Below are 20,529 nucleotides of genomic sequence, written 5' to 3' on the forward strand. Positions count from 1 at the left end.
ACTATACTATACTATACTATACTATACTATACTATACTATACTATACTATACTCTACTCTACTCTACTCTACTCTACTCTACTCACCCTACTATACTCTACTCTACTCTACTCACCCTACCCTACCCTACTATACTCTACTCTACTCTACTCACCCTACCCTACTCTATAAAACCCTACTCTACCCTACCCTACTCTACTCTACTCTACTCTACTCTGCTCTACTCTACTCTACTCTACTCTACTCTACTCACCCTACCCTACTCACCCTACCCTACCCTACTATACTCTACTCTACTCACCCTACCCTACTATATAAAACCCTACCCTACCCTACCCTACCCTACTATACTCTACTCTACTCTACTCACCCTACCCTACTATATAAAACCCTACCCTGCCCTACCCTACTATACTCTACTCTACTCACCCTACCCTACTCTATAAAACCCTACTCTACCGTACCCTACCCTACCCTATCCTACCATACCCTACTCTACCCTACTATACTCTACTCTACTCACCCTACCCTACTCTATAAAACCCTACTCACCCTACCCTACTATACTCTACTCTACTCTACTCACCCTACCCAACCCTACCCTACTATACTCTACCCTACCCTACCCTACCCTACCCTGCCCTACCCTACCCTACTATACTCTACTCTACTCTACTCACCCTACCCTACCCTACCCTACTATACTCTACTCTACTCTACTCTACTCACCCTACCCTACTCTATAAAACCCTACTCTACCCTACCCAACCCAACCCTGCCCTACCCTACCCTGCCCTACTATACTCTACTCTACCCTACTCACCCTACCCTACCCTACTATACTCTACTCTACTCTACTCACCCTACCCTGCCCTACCCTACTATACTCTACTCTACTCTACTCTACTCACCCTACCCTACTCTATAAAACCCTACTCTACCCTACCCAACCCAACCCTATCCTGCCCTACCCTACTATACTCTACTCTACTCACCCTACCCTACTCTACAAAACCCTACCCTACCCTACCCTACTCTACTCTACTATACTCTACTCTACTCACCCTACTCTCTACTCTACTCTACCCTACTCTACTCACCCTACTCTACTCTACCCTACTCTACTCACTCTACTCTACTCAACCTACTCTACCCTACTCTACTCACCCTACTCTACTCACTCTACTCCACTCTACTCATCCTACTCTACTATACTCTACTCTACTCACCCTACTCTACTCACCCTACTCTACTCACTCTACTCTACTCTACTCTACTCAACCTACCCACCTCTACTCTACCCTACTCTACTCACCCTACTCTACTCTACACTACTCTACCCTACTCTACCCACCATACTATACTCTACTCTACTCTACCCTACTCTACTCACCCCACTCTACTCTACTCAACCTACTCTACTCTACTCACCCTACTCTACTCACCCTACTCTACTCTACACTACACTACTCTACCCTACTCTACTCTACCCACCATACTATACCCTACTCTACACTACCCTGCTCCACTCTACTCACCCTACTCTACTCACCCTACTCTACTCTATTCTACTCACCCTACTCTACTCACCCTACTTACCCTACTCTACTCTACTCACCCTACCCTACTCTACTCGACACTACTCTACCCTACCCTACTCTATGCTACTCACCCTACTCTACCCTACCATACACTACTCTACACTACTCTACCCTACCCTACTCTGCCCTACTCACCCTACCCTCCTCTACCCTACACTACCCTACTGTACTGTACTGTACTCTACCCTACTCTACCCTAATTTACACTACTCTACTCTATCACACCTCACTCCATTCCATTCTCTCCTCTCTCTCACCAGGTAATGGGGCTGTTGAACCCAGGAGGAGTACCCCACCAGCCCAGCCACCAGAGTGACTTTGCCCTCTCTCCCCTGACCGGAGGGCTTGAGCCCGGGGTTGGCATGGCGGCCAGCTGCCACGGCTCCCAACGGGGCTTGGAGGGTCTGCCAGGCCTGACCAGCATGCCCAGCTCCCAGTCCTACTGCCCACCCACCTACAGCTCGCCAGCCTACGCCATGGAACACCACCCCTCCTACCAGTACGGACAGTACGGACAAAGCAAGGTGGGTTTTTGAACTAGGAATATTATGTACATGTTTTATTGTAGCACTGGGACTGTTAGTAACATGTTTTATTGTAGCACTGGGACTGTTAGGAACATGTTTTATTGTAGCACTGGGACTGTTAGTAACATGTTTTATTGTAGCACTGGGACTGTTAGGAACATGTTTTATTGTAGCACTGGGACTGTTAGGAACATGTTTTATTGTAGCACTGGGACTGTTAGGAACATGTTTTATTGTAGCACTTGGACTGTTAGTAACATGTTTTATTGTAGCACTGGGACTGTTAGGAACATGTTTTATTGTAGCACTGGGACTGTTAGGAGCATGTTTTATTGTAGCACTGGGACTGTTAGTAACATGTTTTATTGTAGCACTGGGACTGTTAGTAACATTTTTTATTGTAGCACTGGGACTGTTAGTAACATGTTTTATTGTAGCACTGGGACTGTTAGTAACATGTTTTATTGTAGCACTGGGACTGTTAGGAACATGTTTTATTGTAGCACTGGGACTGTTAGTAACATGTTTTATTGTAGCACTGGGACTGTTAGGAACATGTTTTATTGTAGCACTGGGACTGTTAGGAACATGTTTTATTGTAGCACTGGGACTGTTAGTAGCATGTTTTATTGTAGCACTGGGACTGTTAGTAACATGTTTTATTGTAGCACTGGGACTGTTAGTAGCACGTTTTATTGTAGCACTGGGACTGTTAGTAGCATGTTTTATTGTAGCACTGGGATTGTTAGGAACATGTTTTATTGTAGCACTGGGACTGTTAGGAACATGTTTTATTGTAGCACTGGGACTGTTAGTAACATGTTTTATTGTAGCACTGGGACTGTTAGGAACATGTTTTATTGTAGCACTGGGACTGTTAGGAACATGTTTTATTGTAGCACTGGGACTGTTAGGAACATGTTTTATTGTAGCACTGGGACTGTTAGTAGCATGTTTTATTGTAGCACTGGGACTGTTAGTAACACGTTTTATTGTAGCACTGGGACTGTTAGGAACATGTTTTATTGTAGCACTGGGACTGTTAGTAACATGTTTTATTGTAGCACTGGGACTGTTAGTAACATGTTTTATTGTAGCACTGGGACTGTTAGTAACATGTTTTATTGTAGCACTGGGACTGTTAGGAACATGTTTTATTGTAGCACTGGGACTGTTAGGAACATGTTTTATTGTAGCACTGGGACTGTTAGGAACATGTTTTATTGTAGCACTGGGACTGTTAGGAACATGTTTTATTGTAGCACTGGGACTGTTAGTAACATGTTTTATTGTAGCACTGGGACTGTTAGTATCATGTTTTATTGTAGCACTGGGACTGTTAGTAGCATGTTTTATTGTAGCACTGGGACTGTTAGTAACATGTTTTATTGTAGCACTGGGACTGTTAGTAGCATGTTTTATTGTAGCACTGGGACTGTTAGTAGCATGTTTTATTGTAGCACTGGGATTGTTAGGAACATGTTTTATTGTAGCACTGGGACTGTTAGGAACATGTTTTATTGTAGCACTGGGACTGTTAGTAGCATGTTTTATTGTAGCACTGGGACTGTTAGTAACATGTTTTATTGTAGCACTGGGACAGTCAGGAACATGTTTTATTGTAGCACTGGGACTGTTACTAACATGTTTTATTGTAGCACTGGGACTGTTAAGAACATGTTTGATTGTAGTACTGGGACTGTTAGTAACTTGTTTTATTGTAGCACTGGGACTGTTAGGAACATGTTTTATTGTAGCACTGGGACTGTTAGTAACAGGTTTATTGTAGCACTGGGACTGTTAGTAACAGGTTTTATTGTAGCACTGGGACTGTCAGTAACATGTTTTATTGTAGCACTGGGACTGTTAGGAACATGTTTTATTGTAGCACTGGGACTGTTAGGAACATGTTTTATTGTAGCACTGGGACTGTTAGGAACATGTTTTATTGTAGCACTGGGACTGTTAGTAACAGGTTTATTGTAGCACTGGGACTGTTAGGAACATGTTTTATTGTAGCACTGGGACTGTTAGTAACATGTTTTATTGTAGCACTGGGACTGTTAGGAACATGTTTTATTGTAGCACTGGGACTGTTAGGAACATGTTTTATTGTAGCACTGGGACTGTTAGGAACATGTTTTATTGTAGCACTGGGACTGTTAGGAACATGTTTTATTGTAGCACTGGGACTGTTAGTAACATGTTTTATTGTAGCACTGGGACTGTTAGGAACATGTTTTATTGTAGCACTGGGACTGTTAGTAGCATGTTTTATTGTAGCACTGGGACTGTTAGTAACATGTTTTATTGTAGCACTGGGACTGTTAGTAGCATGTTTTATTGTAGCACTGGGACTGTTAGGAACATGTTTTATTGTAGCACTGGGACTGTTAGGAACATGTTTTATTGTAGCACTGGGACTGTTAGTAACATGTTTTATTGTAGCACTGGGACTGTTAGTAACATGTTTTATTGTAGCACTGGGACTGTTAGTAGCATGTTTTATTGTAGCACTGGGACTGTTAGTAGCATGTTTTATTGTAGCACTGGGACTGTTGGGAACATGTTTTATTGTAGCACTGGGACTGTTGGGAACATGTTTTATTGTAGCACTGGGACTGTTGGGAACATGTTTTATTGTAGCACTGGGACTGTTAGGAACATGTTTTATTGTAGCACTGGGACTGTTAGGAACATGTTTTATTGTAGCACTGGGACTGTTAGGAACATGTTTTATTGTAGCACTGGGACTGTTAGGAACATGTTTTATTGTAGCACTGGGACTGTTAGGAACATGTTTTATTGTAGCACTGGGACTGTTAGGAACATGTTTTATTGTAGCACTGGGACTGTTAGGAACATGTTTTATTGTAGCACTGGGACTGTTAGGAACATGTTTTATTGTAGCACTGGGACTGTTAGGAACATGTTTTATTGTAGCACTGGGACTGTTAGGAACATGTTTTATTGTAGCACTGGGACTGTTAGGAACATGTTTTATTGTAGCACTGGGACTGTTGGGAACATGTTTTATTGTAGCACTGGGACTGTTGGGAACATGTTTTATTGTAGCACTGGGACTGTTAGGAACTTGTTTTATTGTAGCACTGGGACTGTTAGGAACATGTTTTATTGTAGCACTGGGACTGTTAGGAACATGTTTTATTGTAGCACTGGGACTGTTAGGAACATGTTTTATTGTAGCACTGGGACTGTTAGGAACATGTTTTATTGTAGCACTGGGACTGTTAGGAACATGTTTTATTGTAGCACTGGGACTGTTAGGAACATGTTTTATTGTAGCACTGGGACTGTTAGGAACATGTTTTATTGTAGCACTGGGACTGTTAGGAACATGTTTTATTGTAGCACTGGGACTGTTAGGAACATGTTTTATTGTAGCACTGGGACTGTTAGGAACATGTTTTATTGTAGCACTGGGACTGTTAGGAACATGTTTTATTGTAGCACTGGGACTGTTAGGAGCATGTTTTATTGTAGCACTGGGACTGTTAGGAACATGTTTTATTGTAGCACTGGGACTGTTAGTAACAGGTTTATTGTAGCACTGGGACTGTTAGGAGCATGTTTTATTGTAGCACTGGGACTGTTAGTAATATATATATATATACATGTGTGTATTTGTACGTGGTTATTTTAGACACATTTGTTGTTTGAATGCATTGATTGTAACTCATTCTGAAAAGAATGTCTGTTAAAATATCTTAATGAAAGACGCATTAGATTAGCATTAAAGTTATACTAAATCCATTCATTTCTACATACCCTACAATCTCCCATGATTAGAGACCATACTCAAGGTTTAGATTTTCAGAATAATAACCCATGTTAATTGCAAAGGCCAACAAATCAGGCGGTGACATTACACATGTCAGAGACACGGCTAGTAGTCTAGGGGGCACTTCAGTTTCCATTACTATTACCTGTGAGCATTTACCCACACAATATATCTACATGACCAGATACAGAAGTATGTCGGTTGGCCTCTGTCCCCCATAACCATCAGCCTGTGACCTTTCACGAACCTGTGTGATGAGCTGGACCATCAAACCCTCCGCTCGTTCACCTAGCCATGTAATGACCCCTAGGTAACGAAGATACCTCCCCAAATCAAAGGAGCGGCTTCCCCAAAGCATGTTTGACAGGCGGGGGAGGAGGAGGGAGAGTAAGTGGGATGGGGTGAGGGGCGGGGGAGGCACGCTACCACATGTTGACTGGCCCGTCAGTAGCGGCATCTTGATGTCATTAATTTGGGGAGGTCCAAGCTGGGGACCCATGTGCAAACAGCTCGTGAGGGCAGGGGTAGGGGGTTGTTGGTAAGAGAGAGTTGGGTGGAAGGTGGGGTTGAGAGGGGGTCTTTTTAACGGGGAGCGAAATGGCCTTTGGCAGGCAGGGATTGGAAACATGTGTCCCTGTGGAGGTCAGATGCAGTCTGAGTTGTTATTGATCACTGGAGCAGAGCCACAGCCAGGACCAACGTGGCCAGGGCAGGCAGGCAGGCCAACTCTAACTCTCCCCAGTACAGTACAGCCCAGCCAAAGGGGAAAGCGCCAGATCTGCCTCTCTTTAACTCCCTCACCCCCTCTCGCCCTCTTCCTTACATCCTCCATTCTCTCTACCTCTCACTGCTCTCTTCAACACCTTCACCCACTATTTACCCCTCTCACCCATCAGACATGATGTTATCATGACACAGGACGTAGATACTGACATGATGTAACCCTGACACATAAGGTAGATACTGACATGATGTTATCATGACACAGGAGGTAGACACAGACATGATGTTATCATGACACAGGAGGTAGATACTGACATGATGTTATCATGACACAGGAGGTAGACACAGACATGATATCATGACACAGGAGGTAGACACTGACATGACGTTATCATGACACAGGAGGTAGACACTGACATGACGTTATCATGACACAGGAGGTAGACACTGACATGATGTTATCATGACACAGGAGGTAGACACTGACATGATGTTACCCTGACACAGGAGGTAGACACTGACATGATGTTATCATGACACAGGAGGTAGACACTGACATGACGTTATCATGACACAGGAGGTAGATACTGACATGATGTTATCATGACACAGGAAGTAGACACTGACATGATGTTACCCTGACACAGGAGGTAGACACTGACATGATGTTACCCTGACACAGGAGGTGGCGCCGAAGATGATGGCTAACGTTTTACATGCCCGTAACCAATTGTGCTATTTTGTTGTTTTTTTTTTGCGTTGTTTGTAACTTTTTAAAAACTTTTTTGGAATATAATGTTGCTTCAACTGTTTCTTGTGACCGAAAATAACTTCTGGACATCAGAACTGGGTTTAATCACCACAAACTGGAAGAAGCTTCTTCCTTTAACGAGTCCAACGAGAAAGATATACTGCTCTCCCGGGAACAGGCCCAGATTCCCGTTGTTTGCGTGAAGAAAAGATGGAGGAAAAGAGGACGCAGATCGGGCTGCCTTTTGAGAATCCGTAGGCGAGCGAGTAAACTCCCACTGCCATCAATTCTACTTGCTAACATGCAATCATTGGAAAATACAATTGATGACCTACGATTAAGATTATCCTACCAACGGGACATTAAGAACTGTAATGTCTTATGTTTCACCGAGTCGTGGCTGAATGACGACACTGATAATTTAGAGCTGGAGGGATTTTCAATGCACCGACAGAACAGAGAAGCTACGTCTGGTAAGCTTCTTGTCAACAACAGCTGGTGCGCGATGTCTAATATTAAAGAAGTCTCGAGGTATTGCTCACCTGAGGTAGAGTACCTTATGATGAGCTGTAGACCACACTATCTACCAAGAGAGATCTCATCTGCATTATTCATAGCTGTCTATTTACCACCACAGACCGATGCTGGCACTAAGACTGCACTCAACCAACTCTATGAGGCCATAAGCAAACAAATAAATGCTCACACAGAAGAGGCGCTCCTAGTGCCCGGGGACTTTAATGCAAGCAAACTTAAATCAGTTTGACCAATTTTTTTACCAGCATGTCACATGTGCAACAAGAGTGAAAAAAACTAGACCACCTTTGCTCCACAAACAGAGATGCATAGAAAGCTCTCCCCCGCCTTCCATTTGACAAATCTGACCATAATATTATCCTCTGGATTCCTGCTTACAAGCAAAAACTAATCCACACGCCTATAAGAAATCCCGCTATGCCCTCCGATGAACCATCAAACAAGCAAAGCGTCAATACAGGATTAAGATTGAATCGTATTACACCGGCTCTGACGCTTGTCGGATTTCTCAGGGCTTGAAAACTATTACGGACTACAAAGGGAAACCCAGACGCGAGCTGCCTAGTGACGCGAGCCTACCAGAAGAGCTAAATTACTTTTATGCTCGCTTCGAGGCAAGCAACACTGAAGCATGCACGAGAGCAACAGCTGTTCTGGATGACTGTGTAATAATGGTCTCGGTAGCCGATGTGAGCAAGACCTTTTAAACAGGTCAACATTCAAAAAGCCGCAGGGCCAGTTGGATGTGTACTCAAAGCATGCGTGGACCAACTGGCATGCGCGGAACAAGTGTCTTCACTGACATTTTCAACCTCTCCCTGACCGAGTCTGTAATACCTACATGTTTCAAGCAGACCACCATAGTCCTTGTGCCCAAGGAAGCGAAGGTAACCTGCCTAAATGATTACTGTCTGGTAGCACTCACGTCGGTAGCCATGAAGTGCTTTGAAAGGCTGGTCATGGCTCACATCAACAGCATCCTCCCAGATACCCTAGACCCACTCCAATTCGTATACCGCCCCAACAGATCCACAGATGGCGCAATCTCAATTGCACTCCACACTGCCCTTTCCCACCTGGACAAAAGGAACACCTATGTGAGAATGCTGTTAATTGACTACAGCTCAGCGTTCAACACCATAGTGCAAACAAAGCTCATCACTAAGCTAAGGACCCTGGGACTAAACACCTCACTCTGTAACTAGATCCTGGACTTCCTGACGGGCCGCCCCCAGGTGGTAAGGGTAGGATCTTCAACACTGGGGCCCCTCAGGAGTGTGTACTTAGTCCCCTCCTGTACTCCCTGTTCACCCACGACTGGCCAAACACGACTCCAACATCATTAAGTTTGCTGACGTCACAACAGTGGAAGGCCTGATCACCGACAATGATGAGACAGCCTATAGGGAGGAGGTTAGAGAACTGGCAGTATGGTGCCAGGACAACAACTTCTCCCTAAATGTGAGCAAGACAAAGGAGCTGATCATGGACTACAGGAAATCATCAACGGGCTGTAGTGGAGCGGGTCGAGAATTTCAAGTTCCTTGGTGTCCACACCACCAACGATCTATCATGGTCCAAACACACCAAGACAGTCGTGAAGAGGGCACAACAAAACCTTTTCCCCCTCAGGAGACTGAAATGATTTGGCATGGGTCCCCAGATCCTCAAAGTTCTACAGCTGCACCATTAACAGCATTCTGACCGGTTGCATCACCGCCTGTAATGGCAACTGCTCGGCATCTGACAGTAAGGCGCTACAGAGGGTAGTACATATGGCCCAGTACATCACTGGGGCCAAGCTTCCTGCCATCCAGGAATAGATGGTGTAAGAGGAAAGCCCATAAAATTGTTAGACTCCAGTCACCCAAGTTATAGACTGTTTTCTCTGCTACCGCATGGCAAGCGGTACCGGAGCGCCAAGTCGAGGACCAAAAGGCTCCTTAACAGCTTCTACCCCCAAGCCATTAGACTGCTGAACAATTCATCTAATGGCCACCGGACTATTACTTTTTAACCTTTATTTAACTAGGCAAGTCCGTTAACAAATTCTTATTTACAATGACGGCCAAGGAACAGTGAATTAACTGCCTTGTTGAGGGGCAGAACAGCAGATTTTTTCCTTGTCAGCTCAGGGATTCGATCTAGCAACCATTTGGTTACTGGCCCAACGCCCTATCCAATAGGCTACCTGCCCCCCATTTGGTTTTTACACTGCTGCTACTGGCTGTTTATTATCTATCCAGTCACTTCATGTACAAACTACCTCTAACCTGTATCTCCACACACTGACTCGGTACCGGTACCTGTATATAGCCTCGTTATTGATATTGTGTAACTTTTGTATAATTTTCTCACTTTAGTTTACTTTAGGGCTTGTAAGTAAACATTTCACAGTAAGGTCTACACTTGTATTCGGCGCATGTGACAAATACAGTTTGATTTGAGATACTGACATGAAACCCAATGGAGAACAGTTCTAACACTCCCCCCCTCTCTCTCTCTCTCTCTCTCAGGTGCCTTTCATTATCTGAAACCCCAACATGGCCAGGAGTGGACGAGATCTCTGGCCAACCTGACAGTCAACTCCGGAGAAATCCCTCCTCCCCCCTCTGCCTATTCCCTACCCAGCCCCTGAGGAGAAGGGACAACCCAGAGAAATGGACAGAGGGGGGTTGTTTTGGGATGGGGTACCCTGGTTGGGGATGTGGGGGAGTCTCAATGGGATAATCAGAACCAAAGGGGGAGCCCTCTCCAGTTACCTGGCTCTCGCCCCACTCGCACTTCACGTCATGCTCTGAAAACCAAGCACGGCTTGCTCTCCATGCTTGAAGAGAGAAGGAGAAGAAGAGGAGGTGAGGCAGAGGATAAATGAAAAAAGGGTGAATAAAACAAAATTCACTCAGTCAAGATTCTGCCTTTGATTTGTAATAAGTGGGAGAGGACTTGTAAGCTGTTTTTCTTCCAAGGATGCGCCTTCGAGGCCAATGTGATGGGAGGAAAATACGTTTTTAAGGCACGATCCTGAGGCTAACGGTGATCTATCTATGGACCTGCAATAGGCACACCGCTCACGCAGCCACAATGCTTTATTTATGGCACTCACAATGTCTTAGGGAAATGTCTTATACTGTACACTGATACGATATATTTTTTCACATGATTTGGGGAAATTAAATTGGTTCTATCAGGAGAAGATAAACCGCCATCAATTTGATTCTTAACATGACTGTAGGGTTAAAGTAAAGGTCTGGACAGTGGACTCAGTCTTTCACCCATCTCGGTTGATAGTAGAGAGACAGAGAGATAGAGACATACAGTCGTAGATGGAAGCTGCTTCAACCCAAAGAAGTGCCTCATATGAAATGAACTGACACATCTCCTCAACTAGCCTTCTACATTCTTTTTGTAATCTATATTGTACTGAGAAAAACAAAGATAGCTGGGTTGCTTGCAGGGCAGTGCACAGACCTTTTGGGGGGCATGTGCTCAAACAAAAAGTAGGGTGCCCCCTCAAAGAAATTCCCGCAGCAGCTGCAATTTTTACAAGAGGCGAAAGCAGCACAATCTGATGAGTAAAGTATTTCCCGAAACTATTTTGAACTGGAATTAATGCTGCACTTATTAAAATTAATGACCCACACAATTCCAGTCGAAATAGAAGATGGTAAGAAATACTGTTGCCTACCGTTACTAAATCCAAAACAACTCCATTTGTTGCCACGATCATGTATCCCAGGGTTTTTCATATTCGTTGACCCGCGACCCCCAAAAAGGAGTGGTCAGCCTACAAAACATGTAAACCCCGGCGCACGCACATGCACGTGTGCGCAAATGTAGCATGTCATTACAGCCATAAATGGTGACGCATTTTCAAAACGCAAGTCTACAGAAATAAACTTTACAGCTGAATTTGGATCTGAAAGTCATTCATGTTTGCAGCCAATATGTACTAGGGATATATCATGTCACTTCTCTGGAGTCCAGAGCAAGCAAAGTCAAACGGCCTACTTGTAGAGGAGGTTTCAGGATCGTATGGAAAATGATGTCACTTTGGAGGGCAACCTGCCTGCAAAGTGCTTGTTGTCAGCCCTGTAGCCCGGTTCTTAGTTACAACTATTGTAACAAATTCACCAGAAAATGTTACATCTTCACTCCATAATATTGAAAGCAGTGCGACGTTACAGCTGCTTATCTTTAGACATATAGCCAGCAGTAGCCACCCAAATTAGCCCTATCTGAAATTTGGAAATTACCAATCAAATCGCCACCTAGCCTATTGTTCGGGCAAATATGAGTCCGTAGTAGATTGCTAAACTGTATTTTATATGGATGATAAATGTAGGCCTACTCTGTATTTTGGCACGTAGAATTGGAGGAAATGAAACAAGTGTTCTGGTCATTAATCTGGATATGCGCGCCTGCCTTTGCGTGCCAATGCTGATTGATGACTGGTCATTGGTCAAAAATCAAGAAGCACAACATTTTGGTTCTGAAGCATAGATGAGAATTTACCACCGATTTGAGCGAACAACAACGACAAATGTATACAAAAAGAATAATATATGTCACCACTGAAAAGGGCACTTTGGAGACTGGAAGGCTCGGATCACTTTTAAAGCAATAAGAATCCTAACACAAGATCCATGCATGTACAGGTAACTTCGATTTTTGCAGATGGAGTATAAATCTGAGTTATATACACTCAAGTTAAGATTCTGCCCGTACAGATCTGGGACCAGGCTACCAGTCACATAGTCCAGTCAAGTGTTAATTGGACCTGATGAAACATACCACTCCTGTTCATTTAGTATTTATTCAGTCCACCTCTGTTAGTATCCCTGGTCTTAATACTCAGTGGTGCTGACCCGTAAATCTTAAACAGCAGATCTAGGATCTTAAACACAGGAAATTGTAGGGTATTTTTGTTTTTTTAAAGGCTTCTGAAGTTTATAATTTCCACTTTGAAACTTCAGACTTGTTTTTCATTACGAAAAATGAATCAACCCCTACATAAATGTCTATTCATTATAATCCACATAATAATTCACATTTGCAGTTGCTGCAGCAGTATTTTCCAACTGTATCAAACTGGCTCAAATTAAGATCCTACATCTGTACACCTATATTTTTCTGCCTTGTTTCTTTTGTAAACATATATAATTTTCATTTATGACTGCATAAAATGATTTTTGTTGGAATATGTCTTGTCAAATGCAGCACTATTTACTATTTATAATAAAATAAAATAAAAATGTGTACAGGCTGAAGTGTTTTAATTGATTTAAAACCAATGTGTGTCTGTCTTTACAATCTTGATTATGTACTAACGTACTTTTTAAAAAAATCTTAAGAGTAATGTAAGTCGCTCTAGATAAGAGTGTCTGCTAAATTACTGAAATGGAAAAAGGTAAATGGAAAATGTTAGCTTTGAGTTAACTATGAGTTAGGATAAGTTATGAACCAGTTCTGAACTTGGGGCAATATACTTGATGAGAGCAGATTACTAGCTCATTCAGGACATCTACATTAGTTAGATCTAAATTAGATACCGTAATTGCATTAAACAAAGGGAAAGGGAAAGGCAGCCAAAAGAGCAATGACACAGACAAGACAAGATGGCAATGTCCCAAGTGACCATCCACTGGATGACTTACTGGAAAATGACACATCTTTACCCCAAATTTAGAACAAAGATAATATTTCTTTCTTTTCAAATTTCCAATCAAAGATCCATGTTTAAGGTTAAATGTTTTCCCTGCAATAGGATGTGTTTGTTTTCCAAGAGAATAACTGAATAACTGAAATAACTGAATCTGCCATCCACCAACCCCATCACTGTAAGCACACACTCATGCACTCACCAGGGTTGGGGTCAATTCAATTTCAGTTCCAGTCATTTCAGGAAGTAAACCATATTGTGGTCTTCCTAAGAACAAGCATTTGCCATGACTGACGGTGGACCGTTGGTGCTCTCATCCTCTCATGTATTCTCTCGCTGCAGCCCAGCGGCTCCCCAACACTTTAAAGACTCATTCATAAATATATCCTTTTTCATAAACACTGCTTCCAGACAAATTCCTGCTCCCCGGGGGACCCTTCAAACCCGTAATGATTAAAGCAGATCTCCCTGTAAACGATCTAAACACAACACCACAGACACATTGGGACATTAGTCACTGCCACTGTCTCTCTGGGGTTCAGACTGGAATTGCTTCCCAAAAAGCACCCTATTCTCTATATTGTGCACTACTTTTGACTAGGTCCCAAAGGGCCCAAAGGGCTCTGGTCAATAGTAGTGCACTATGTAGGGAATAGGGCACCATTTGCGACACACCTGGGGTTCAGAGGGCTAAACGTTCCGATCCCAGCGCCCCGGCAGAAAGAAAAACACTCAGCCAGTTGTCTGACACTTCACAAGTTATGGGTATCTGTGTTTTTATCACTCTCTCATTCTTCTCTTCTTCTTTCCTTATTTTTTTCTCTTTGTGAAGGGGGGAACCTGGGGATCAGGTGTTTGCAGCTGGTAGTGTCACTCATTTTATATGGTGTGTGTAAGTGTGTATGTGTGTGTATCCATGTATAAATTCATACCAGTGGCGGTCGGAGCCGTTTAAGATGAGGGAGGACAATTTTCTTTCTCCATAAGCATGGTCTTATTTCCTATTGGAGGACTGTCATTCATATTCCATTCACTCAGTTCAATGTAACATCGATAGGTTTAGACTACTAAACGATACTCTCATTTTCTCTATACCCATCATGAGGTTGCACAACCTAGCCTATGAATGAAAGTTTACAACATAGGTGCACAGGTGACAGACAGTGACACATGGACAGACAGTGACACATTCAATACTGCCTTGAACACTCTTGCCTGCATCTAGCTGATCTAGGGTGTAATCATTAGTCTAAAAGTTGCAAACAAGAGTTTTTATGTGACAAATTCAGGTATGTTTATCCCCGTTTCATTCCATTTGATTCTGTTTTAGAAACGTTTTTCAACAGAATCGGCAGAATAAATACATCCCCGATCACGTATAAACACAGTTCACTTTTATAGCAGCCACGTTGTATTCCTTCTCGCATCTATGTGCTATCGCCCTCTCACCTTTTCCTTTCGTTTGGGTACTTCAATTCACAACCCATCAGTTGTATGTGACCAGGAGAAAAAATATGTTCCAAGCCAAACCATGTCATAACCTCTACACACAGCCTACATAGATGTCACCATATTAGCTAAAGTACGGTCATAGTCAACACAGCTAACAAAACTAGCACCATAGTAAACCTGCTTCATTCCTGCAGTAATGTTACAGTGTATAGTCAGTAAGCAGTTTAGCAGTTACCAAAGCGGGCCCCGGTGGCAATAAATTAGTAAAACCAAAAGCTTACCTTGACTTGGAAGTGTTCCAGTTTTGTGTTGGATAGTCATGGCCAGCTAGCTAACATAGCATCCCTCTGTTTGAGCAGGGCATTTGAGTGGGCTAAACTAGCTAGCTGCATTTTCTAGCTAAGTGAAACTGAAAGTGAAAAAAAATGACAAAATCTCTCTCTCTCTCTCTTGCTTCTCCATTTTTGAAGATATCAATTTGTCTTTCTCTCTCTTTGAGACAACTACTCACCATATTTTATGCACTGCCTTGCTAGCTAGCTGTAGATTATGCTTTCATTACTAGATTCATTCTCTGATTCTTTGACTTGGGTGGACAACATGTCAGTTCATGCTGCTAGAACTCTGATCGTTTGGAGGACGTCTTCCGTAAGATGTCATAGTTACTGGGCAGGTCTATGGAAGGGGGTGAGAACCATAAGCCTCCTACGTTTTGTATTGAAGTTAATGTACCCAGAGGAGGAAGGGAGCTAGCTGCCCTCCAGCTACACCATGGTGCTACCCTACATAGTGTTGTTGAGGCTACTGTAGACCTTCATTGCAAAACAGTTGTGTTTTAATCAATAATTTGGTGAGGTGAATATATTTGGTAGATTTTTATCTAAAAAGGATAACTTTCTTAATGTTTAACTTAAAAAAGAATGAAATTCACTGAGGAGAATGGTCCTCACCTTCCTCCTCTGAGGAGCCTCCACTGGTTCATACATCTTCCTCTATATGTGTGCATGTGTTCCTACATTGTGTATTTACTTGCAATAGTGTTTGTGTGATTGTGTGTTGATGTTTGCTTGTGTGTCTGACCTCTGAGGTAAACGTTGAGAGATCAAGGCCAGATATCATTTCACTGTTTTCTAAGTCTTTCAGAAAACTCCTTTTAAAGTGCTTAACTTGTTGAACACAATGGAAGTAGGAGAAAAAAAGCCTCCTCTGAAGCAAAGTGCCACTCAAGCAGCCACAAACTGGAGACAACTTAACCCTTGACCCAACACTCTTTGAAATGAGTAGACTACTTGACCAGAGCTGACAACAACCCCAGTCTCTTGCAGCCTCCAAGCCCTCCAATAGAAAGTGAAGGAAGGGGAGGAGGTGTTTCAGGAGAGAGGGAGGGAGAGAGAAAAGGAGTGAGGGAGGTGTGAAAAATAGTTGATTTTAGAGAAGAGGGCAAAAGAGAAAATATGTTTTGGGTAATGCACAGCTTTGATTCAAGGCAAAAAGTAGAAAAGTATGAATTGAGCTCACATGATTTGTCTGCATAGACAATGGTGCATGTATGTTATTTTAGCCTGGTGACATTAACTTTATCAGTATGACATTTCAACCATGTTTATAACTTCGTTGAGAGACTGAACTCTCTCTGATATTTTGCAGAGAGTATCTTTGCTCTGTAGCTGCCATGGCCTTTTACTGGTAAGGGTGGTAAGTGGTCTTTATCTCAGCAATGTCTCTTTATCCATTGTCAGATAGTTGCTAGGTTAGGGACAACATTCCTTTCCCAATGCGGCTCAGTGTCGTCACTTCTCCCTCTCTCTCTGGCTCCATTTTTCCCTTTCTCAATCTGGCTCTACACATCTTTCTCCAATGTCTTTCTCTCTCTAGAACTCCATTTCTTCATCGTCTCTCTCATTCCATCGTTGAATACTTTTGGATACCATTTTTATTTTCTCCGTCTCCTCTCCCTCATCTGTATTTGTCTCTCTGCCTCATTCCAAACTCCTCTTTATCTGTTTCGCCATGAACCGAACCCTGCTTCTTGCACTACTCCCCCGATGCAGGAAGATCATCCTGGAGGAACTGGAATCCAACAGTGGCAACAGTGTCCACCACCTCAACACCAACACCACATCGTCATCATCCCTCCCAATGCCCATCCTGACCCCCAGCCAGCCGGCTGTGGATCCCAGGACTTCCTACGACAATGCTTACTTCTACATCCTCTTTGTCATGGGTTTCTACTCCTTCCTGGCTATCGCCCTCTTCAAGAGCTTCGTCAACAGTTCACAGAAGAAGGACCCTTATGAGGAGTTCATGGGCGAAGGAGGAGGAGGGAAGGAAAAATTGAGTGCAGATGATTTTGACTTGAATTTGAACGACAATGGGGCGGTTTAACTTTGAAGAGTAGAGCAGAGGAGGAGAGCGGACTCTGAGTCCTGAAGTTGGGTTGGCTGGTGGGCTGGCTGTGAGGCAATGCTGCATGCAGATGTTTTGACAGTTGCCAAAGCCAGGAAAATGTCAATACGAACTTTTCACAGACCTGCTAGTGATTTTGCAAAACCTTTAGCTGCAAAGTTATTTTTTTTCTCCTCCATTCAAAAATGAGAAACTGAAAGCAGGAGGGGGATCAGGGGGGAGCAGTAGGGGGGTGGGGGGGGAACTGTGGGTCATCACAATTCAGAATCTTCTCCTGTGAGGCCCTATCAGGATACATTCCAGAAGGGCCTTTTACATGGCACACACCACAGAACATAAGGGACACTTAAACTGCCCGGTGCAACAGATAGTGTGTGTGTATGTGTGTGAGACCATATGTGTGTATGTAGAAAGAGACAAACCATTAAATAATTGTATATATAATCTTGAATATTATGAAGACAAGCATGGGTAAAGTAACAATGTTTTGGGAATTTTATTCAACAATATGATGAGGTTTGTTTGGGTTAGACAGTTATGTCACAGTTTGCTATCATTATACAGCAATTAATATGTGCATATGAAATAAAGAACAATAAAGACATAAAGAGTAATTGCATTTGAGGTGCCAAATCATACAGGGGTCGTTTCACCTGAAAAAGCACAAGAAAGATGATTTCAACACCCAACATCTCAGATTGTTCTGAAATCGTTTCTGTTGTTAGAAACAGATAAGATTAGCATTGCAACAACATTATTTTGTTGAAATATAATTTAATCTCTGAGAAATTAAACTAATTGACTACACCCAAATTAGCCATTTTAATTTACAGGATTCATATAAAATTGAATAAATATAATATGTAACATCTGATTTGGGCCAAACTTGTCTCTAACAATGAGTTAGACAGGAGGAATCCAAAGAAATTGTCAAAAGCCCCCCACGGAATCCCCCAAGCCAATCCCACCCAAACAATGAGTATCAGTTCTCTATGTTTGACAAGTAGTATGGAGCTGCGGCTCAGAGTATTGTCTTTTCATCCCGTGTAATGTATTCTCAGTGAATTTGGTGATGTTTTTTTTCCCCTGTTCAGAGAAATTTGTCATTGAAGTTGTTGGATTTATGTCCCATCCCACATCCTAATGTTACCAAGTTCTGACCACTAGATGGTGCTGTTCCTGCTATTAGGTGATTACTTTTTAAAGACCCCCATTATGTGTTCATGGGATAGTTCACTCAAGTTACATATTGGCTACCCCGTCAGCCAGTGGTCACCAACCTTTTCTGAGTCAATATCACTTTCTCAAATCAAATCAAATCAAATCAAATGTGATTGGTCACATACACATGTTTATCAGATGTTATTGTGGGTGTAGGGAAATGCTTGTGTTTCTAGCTCCAACAGTGCAGTAATAGCTAACAAGTAATATATAACAATTTCACAACAATACACACAATACACACACATCCAAAGTAAAGGAATGGAATTAAGAATATATAAATATTTGGACGAACAATGTCGGAGTGGCATAGACTAAAATACAGTAGAATAGAATACAAGATATACATATGAGATGAGTAATGTAAAATATGTAAACATTATTAAGGTGATTTGTGAAATGAAAATGAATTACTTGAAATCATACAATGTGATTTTCTGGATTTTTGTTTTAGATTCCGTCTCTCACAGTTGAAGTGTACCTATGATAAAAATTACAGACCTCTACATGCTTTGTAAGTAGGAAAAACTGCAAAATCGGCAGTGTATCAAATACTTGTTCTCCCCACTGTATGTGTATATATATGTGTGTGTATATATATATATACACTAATATATATACACACACACACAGTATATACAGGATATATATTGACAATCCGTTGTTGCGCAGATTTTCCAAAATAACTTTTGTTTTGCAGCCAACAGGTGTATAGTGCCCCTTTAGAGGCATCTTTACCTATTTGTTTTTAAACAATGTCTAGTATATAAATTGGAAATAGCTGTTGTATTACAGCTTTTTTGGTGTTTTTAGATGGAAAATATTATTGTGACAAAAACACATTTTTTGAAAGTCACTTATGAAAGTGCATTTTTGACTGTGTTGGAAAGCCTCTTTTACTGTGCTTCTGTTGGATAATGAAACAGTTATACTGCCTCCTTGTGACAAATGACTGAACAGCATTATAAACCTAGAATACAATATGTCCATATGCTAAACTGACCAACATTCCTAAATAAAGTTAAATATAAATATAGGCTACAATTAATAGACCATAGATTTAATTCTTCTGAAAAGACTGAACCAAAATCAAAATGACTGAAAAGCTTAAACTGGCATTGTTGATTTTCAGATGTAGGTTTTTCTGTGGGGTCCAGACTATATTAGAGTTATATGAAGAGGGTTAGTTCCAGGAATCTCATAAGATTCTTTGGGTTAGTGTAGAGACATGTTTTGGATTAAATGTTGGTCTCATATTCCTCTGACGTTTCTGATGCGCAGTGTGCAGTTGTTACAGTACTCTCTCTGTAGAAAGGCTTGGACCTGCGCTGCAAACTGGAGAGGAAGAGTAGAATCAGGCAAGGAACAAAGTCTCTCCTGCCTGTTATCTCAACAGGTTGATATAATATAGCCTAGAAGCCTACTTCTAAATGGTTGATACTGGTCATGTAGTAATGTTTTAGAAACATTAAACCGTGTAAAAGTGTGAGTTGATAATTGTGAGCTTCACTTACATGATGCAACGCCTCAATGATCTCCTCCTTACTTATGTCCCCAGCCGAAACTATAGAGACCTTCAAATGGGCGATCAGAGTTTGGGTATCTGATTGGAAAAATCACAATGTAACATGATCCATTTTGAGATGATGATCCTAGCCATACTGAGCTGTAAATGATGCCCTTTACAAAATCAATCATGTTAATGCCATGATTCTTGAGCAACTTGGTAGTGGGAACTATAGCCTACCTTTGTGAGAGGTTATGATGTTCTTATGGTCTGTCTCAGTTGTTTCCTTGGAGACAGTATTCTGGATTAAGGTTGTTGTGACTGGTGGTGTTGTGTTACC

At 42.2% G+C, this 20,529-nt stretch overlaps 1 protein-coding gene across 1 annotated transcript in view; it reads left to right on the forward strand.

The window, feature by feature from the left end:
• LOC121838691 (paired box protein Pax-3-like) overlaps window positions 1-10,545 on the forward strand; it is a 31,073-nt gene extending 20,528 nt beyond the window's left edge. Inside the window, exons 4-5 of the mRNA XM_042323738.1 lie at window positions 1,862-2,125; window positions 10,458-10,545. Coding sequence (XP_042179672.1) covers window positions 1,862-2,125; window positions 10,458-10,475 — 282 coding nt within the window. The 3' untranslated portion in view covers window positions 10,476-10,545. The remainder of the gene's footprint in view (window positions 1-1,861; window positions 2,126-10,457) is intronic.
• The last annotated feature ends 9,984 nt before the right edge of the window (window positions 10,546-20,529 follow it).

Source organism: Oncorhynchus tshawytscha, linkage group LG07 (assembly GCF_018296145.1).
Source record: "Oncorhynchus tshawytscha isolate Ot180627B linkage group LG07, Otsh_v2.0, whole genome shotgun sequence".
Classification (NCBI taxonomy): domain Eukaryota; kingdom Metazoa; phylum Chordata; class Actinopteri; order Salmoniformes; family Salmonidae; genus Oncorhynchus; species Oncorhynchus tshawytscha.